The sequence below is a fragment of the Pseudophryne corroboree genome, chromosome 8 (assembly GCF_028390025.1).
Source record: "Pseudophryne corroboree isolate aPseCor3 chromosome 8, aPseCor3.hap2, whole genome shotgun sequence".
Taxonomy (NCBI): Eukaryota; Metazoa; Chordata; class Amphibia; order Anura; family Myobatrachidae; genus Pseudophryne; species Pseudophryne corroboree.
In genome coordinates this window covers 233730498-233736497 of record NC_086451.1, presented here as the reverse complement: position 1 = coordinate 233736497, position 6000 = coordinate 233730498, and the positions used below count along the sequence as shown (strand labels likewise).

Genomic DNA, 6000 nt, shown 5'->3' with positions numbered 1-6000 from the left:
CCAACCATGTTGCTGAAGAACGGTCAGGGAGAGTGCAACTTTCTGCACCAACTAGTCCCTGGATCTCGCCTTTATCAGGAGAACGTCCAAGTATGGGATAATCGTGACTCCTTGCTTGCGAAGGAGAACCATCCTCTCCGCCATCACTTTGGTGAAAATCCCCGGAGCCGTGGACAGGCCAAACGGCAACGTTTGAAATTGGTAATGACAATCCTGAATTGCAAACCTCAGGTAAGCCTGATGCGGAGGATAAATGGGAACATGTAAGTATGCATCCATTAGGTCCACTGACACCATAAAATCCCCTTCCTCCTGACTGGAGATCACTGCACGGAGAGACTCCATCTTGAATTTGAATTTTTTTTTTTTAGGTAGAAATTTAGGGATTTTAGGTTTAGGATTGGTCTGACCGAGCCGTCTAGCTTCGGAACCACAAACAGGCTCGAATAAAAGCCTTCTCCCTGTTGTGACTGGGGAACCCCAACGATAACTTGATTTTGACACAACTTTTGTATTGCGTCGCACACTACCCCCTTGTCCGGAAGAGAGGCCGGTAAGGCCGATTTGAAAAAAAAAACCGGCGAGGGGGAACGTCTTGAAACTCCAGCTTGTACTCTTTGGATACTATTTGTAAAACCCATGGGTCTAGGTCAGAATGAACCCAAAACTGACTGAAGAATTTGAGACGCCCCCCCCCCCCCCCCCAGCGCCCTGCACCCACCAGTGACCGGAGAGTGTGGTGTGCTGTGGGAGCAATGGCGCACAGCTGCAGTGCTGTGCGCTACCTTATAGAAGACCGGAGTCTTCAGCCGCCGTTTTTCTTCTGGTTCTTCCGTCTTCTGGCTCTGCAAGGGGGACGGCGGCGCGGCTCCGGGAACGGACGATCGAGGTCGGGCCCTGTGTTCGATCCCTCTGGAGCTAATGGTGTCCAGTAGCCTTTGAAGCACAAGCTAGCTGCAAGCAGGTAGGTTTGCTTCTCTCCCCTCAGTCCCTCGTAGCAGTGAGTCAGTTGCCAGCAGATCTCACTGAAAATAAAAAACCTAACAAAACTTTCTTTTCTAGTAAGCTCAGGAGAGCCCACTAGGTGCATCCAGCTCTGGCCGGGCACAGATTCTAACCGAGGTCTGGAGGAGGGGCATAGAGGGAGGAGCCAGTGCACACCAGATGTAGTACCTAATATTTCTTTTAAGAGTGCCCAGTCTCCTGCGGAGCCCGTCTATTCCCCATGGTCCTTACGGAGTACCCAGCATCCACTAGGACGTCAGAGAAATGATGATCCCTGTGTGGTAGCATAAGCTTTAGGGAATGTCCATTTCATTGGCTGGAGGGATAATGCTGTGATCTGGAAGTAGTAGAAACGGTGTCCAAAAGATGTCAATCTGAATGCCTGGTGTTCCAATGATGTGCAGAGATGTGGAGTGGGATCCGTGGAGAAATATATGAAAGCTCAATGCATTTCACTGGTAGATATAAGCCCAGCTTCCTCAGGAAAAAAGCAGGTGATAACCACTATTCTCGGATACAGATCTCATGAGCATGGTCCTCTCTACCCAAGGTCTCATTGTTAAATTTTCTGCATTTTAAATCCCGGTCTCATAATGAATTCTAGTGCAATACCTTATGGTTGAACTACGTCAATTTCCACATATTAAGTTACTATATTGTCTATTTGTATTCCTGCTCCATTTGTTACAATTAAGTGTATTGATTTTACCCCAAACTGTATTCATACATTATAATGACAGTGCTGCAGATCTGGGGCCTTATATAAATAGATGAAAATAATTTGCAAGCATTAATTTGATTTGCTACAATGTCTGCTGGGATACTTCTAATGCTGGGTACATACTGGACCCGCTGACCACCTGTTGTGATGTCTGTGCAGACACATCGAGCGGCCAATCAGTGCGTATGCTTCAAAGAATAGTAGACATTTCTGCCAGGTATGTACCCAGCCTCAGAGTCAGAGGCAAAAATTACAACAGATATCTTTGCTTAGAAACAATGAGAAAAATATACATATTTCTTACTTTGTGCAAATGTTATTTGTTTCAGATATTTGTAGTAAAGAACTTACCTTTAAACAACCCTTTAATGAGTGGTGCTACGGCAGTACTATACACCTCCTCCTGCTCAGATGTTGGATCAAACACATAGTCATATGTGAACGACTTCTCTGTGCCAACAATCACCTGCACAATAGAGACACTGTCAACTTGTGCAACCGACTATATAGTCCCGGCCTAACCAGCTGCTGTGAATCTACAAGTCCCAGCATACCCCATCACAATTTTGCTATTAGAGAATGCTAATACTATGGCACAGCATGCTGGAACATGTTTCACAACAGCTGAAGAGCCACAGGATGGCCAGGCCTAACAGTCTAAAATGGGCCAGCAGCACTCACCTGAGGTTCATCTGGAACAAATGTAAGACACGTCTTGCAGCCTTCATTAATTTCTTTAGGCACCAAAGGACGACACCTCAGAGCGACTCTTACTGGAATACCCTCATCCTTTCCCATGTTACAGCTACAACAGCCTAGCAAAAGCACAGCAAATAAATTAATTGTAACATTATCACAGGTTATTTTATATCAAGACTTCTATGATATTTGGATTGCTAGTACATAAGACAGAATAAACAAAAAAAAAAGCCTGCTGCTTCTAATGTAGACAAGGAAAACGGTAATAAATCTAGAAAAAATAAAAAATGCACTGTCAGTATTTTACAATAAAATATGAAAAATGATGACCCAACAATAAATACGGCCAATGTCTTAATTTAAATGAACCCACAATAAAAAAAATACGTATGAGAAAATGTAATTGTTGCATGAAAAATGATTGTGTCACATGTGAACATACAAAGAGAAACAAAACAAAAATAAAATAAATAAACACACAGGATTTTGGTACTTACCGGTAAATCCCTTTCTCAGAGTCCATAGGGGATGCTGGAGTTCAGTACTATGGGGTATAGACAGGGTGATTAGACGAGCCAGCACTTTAAATTTTTTCATTGTGTGTGACTGGCTCCACCCCCTCTATACCACTCCCCAGACCAGTTAAGATACTGTGCCCGAGGACAGATGGTAGCCCGACCAACCGAGAAGGAGGTAAACAAAACCATAAAAGAGATCGCTATAAAACAGGAACCTCAGAAACACACAGATGTACATTGAACATGAGTGAATGCATAGAGATACATATAGACAGATATATCTCCATATACAGAGGATAGTCATACATTGGAAATCATACAGGTCTTAGCAGTCACACCCAGGATTAGAATCCCAGACCTGCGATACTGAAAGTAGATATCGCACCGACAGAGCTATGTATGCCTGCGGAATAACATTTTCACTGCATGAAGAAAAAGGGAAAGAGCAGAAGGTCATAGCCACAGAGTAGACAACGTTGTGCTTGATGTCGCCCCCCATTAGTGCAGATAAAAGGAGAGTAGGCCCTTAGAAAACGTCTGCTGCAAGGACTATGGGGGTAATTCAGAGTTGATCGCAGAAGCAAATTTGTTAGTAGTTAGCCAAAACCATGTGCACTGCAGGTGGGGCAGATATAACACTTGCAGAGAGAGTTAGATTTGGGTGGCTGCTATAGTGGGTCTACGTACAGCACCGGTTAGTCTTGATACACACACGGCACTTGCAGCAGCAGGTCCTCGCGAAGAGGAAGAGGCCAAGGATCTTCTACGAGCAACTCCTGAAGATCTGGATACCACGCCCTCCTTGGCAAGTCTGGGACAATGAGGATCGCTCGAACCCTTGTTCTTCTTATGAGCTTGAAAACTTTTGGTATCAGTGGAAGTGGAGGGAAGACATACACCGACCGTAAAACCCACTGCGACATCAGTGCATCCACTGCTATTGCTTGAGGGTCTCTCGACCTGGAATAATATCTCTGAAGCTTTTTGTGGAGACGAGATGCCATCATGTCTACTTGAGGAACTCCCCAGAGACCTGTCACCTCTGCAAAGACTTCTTGGTGGAGGCCCCGCTCTCTTTGATGGAGATCGTGTCTGCTGAGGAAGTCTGCTTCCCAGTTGTCTACTCCCAGAATGAAAATTGCAGAAAGAGCTCTTGCATGTCTTTCTGCCCAGAGGATCTTTGTCACCTCTGCCATTGCCGCTCTGCTTTTCGTTCCGCCTGACGGTTTATGTATGCGACTGCTGTTATAGTGTCCGACCGGATCTGCACGGGTTGATCTTGAAAAAGATGCCCTGCTTGTAGAAGGCCGTTGTAAATGGCTCTCAATTCCAGAACGTTAATGTGAAGACAGAATTCCTGACTTGACCATTTTCCTTTTTTCCTGTGGGACTGCTCCCCAGTCTCGGAGACTTGCATCCGTGGTCACTAGGACCCAGTCCTGAATCCCGAACCTGCGTCCCTCTAATAGGCGAGACCTGTGCAGCCGCCACATGAGCGAAATCCTGGCTTTGGATGACAGGATTATCTTCTCGTGCATGTGTCTTGAAACTCCTGTTTGTATTCATGGGACACTACTTGCAAGACCCATGGGTCCAGGACAGATTGAACCCAGATCTGACTGAAAAGTTTCAGACGTGCTCCCACCCGAGTGGACTCCAGCACGGGAGCCTCAGCGTCATGCTGCAGACTTGGCAGAAGCAGGGGTTAATTTCTGCTTCTGCGTTCCTGGAGACGCTGCAGACTTTTTTCCTCTTCCCCTCCCTCTACCTGCAAAGAAAGGGGAACCTATACCCTTTTTGTACTTGTTGGGCCGAAAGGACTGCATGTGAGAGTGATGTGTCTTTTTTGTCGGTGCAGGAGCATAAGGCGGTAGCCGCAGAGACCAAAGCATTCAGACCATCTCCAAACAAGGCCTCACCTTTATACGGGTGAGCATCCATATTTCTTTTGGAATCTGCGTCCGCATTCCATTGGCGAATCCACAACGCCCTCCGAGCTAAGACTGCCATAGTAGCGGCTTTTGAACCCAAAAATAAGATTTTACTTACCGATAAATCTATTTCTCGGAGTCCGTAGTGGATGCTGGGGTTCCTGAAAGGACCATGGGGAATAGCGGCTCCGCAGGAGACAGGGCACAAAAAGTAAAGCTTTTCCAGATCAGGTGGTGTGCACTGGCTCCTCCCCCTATGACCCTCCTCCAGACTCCAGTTAGGTACTGTGCCCGGACGAGCGTACACAATAAGGGAGGATTTTGAATCCCGGGTAAGACTCATACCAGCCACACCAATCACACCGTACAACTTGTGATCTAAACCCAGTTAACAGTATGATAACAGCGGAGCCTCTGAAAGATGGCTTCCTTCAACAATAACCCGAATTAGTTAACAATAACTATGTACAATTATTGCAGATAATCCGCACTTGGGATGGGCGCCCAGCATCCACTACGGACTCCGAGAAATAGATTTATCGGTAAGTAAAATCTTATTTTCTCTATCGTCCTAGTGGATGCTGGGGTTCCTGAAAGGACCATGGGGATTATACCAAAGCTCCCAAACGGGCGGGAGAGTGCGGATGACTCTGCAGCACCGAATGAGAGAACTCCAGGTCCTCCTTAGCCAGAGTATCAAATTTGTAAAATTTTACAAACGTGTTCTCCCCTGACCACGTAGCTGCTCGGCAGAGCTGTAATGCCGAGACCCCTCGGGCAGCCGCCCAAGATGAGCCCACCTTCCTTGTGGAGTGGGCCTTTACAGATTTAGGCTGTGGCAGGCCTGCCACAGAATGTGCAAGTTGGATTGTGCTACAGATCCAACGAGCAATCGTCTGCTTAGACGCAGGAGCACCCATCTTGTTTGGTGCATACAATATAAACAACGAGTCAGATTTTCTGACTCCAGCTGTCCTTGCAATATATATTTTTAATGCTCTGACAACGTCCAGTAACTTGGAGTCCTCCAAGTCACTTGTAGCCGCAGGCACTACAATAGGCTGGTTCAGATGAAATGCTGACACCACCTTAGGGAGAAAATGCGGACGAGTCCGCAGTTCTGCCC

The 6000-nt window shown here is 46.3% G+C and overlaps 1 protein-coding gene across 1 annotated transcript in view; it reads right to left on the bottom strand.

Annotated features, from left to right (window-relative positions):
• KIF4A (kinesin family member 4A) overlaps nt 1–6000 on the bottom strand; it is a 579230-nt gene that overhangs the window by 536851 nt on the left and 36379 nt on the right. Inside the window, exons 2-3 of the mRNA XM_063937105.1 lie at nt 2408–2541; nt 2078–2192 (exon numbers count right to left, since the gene is read on the bottom strand). Coding sequence (XP_063793175.1) covers nt 2078–2192; nt 2408–2524 — 232 coding nt within the window. The 5' untranslated portion in view covers nt 2525–2541. The remainder of the gene's footprint in view (nt 1–2077; nt 2193–2407; nt 2542–6000) is intronic.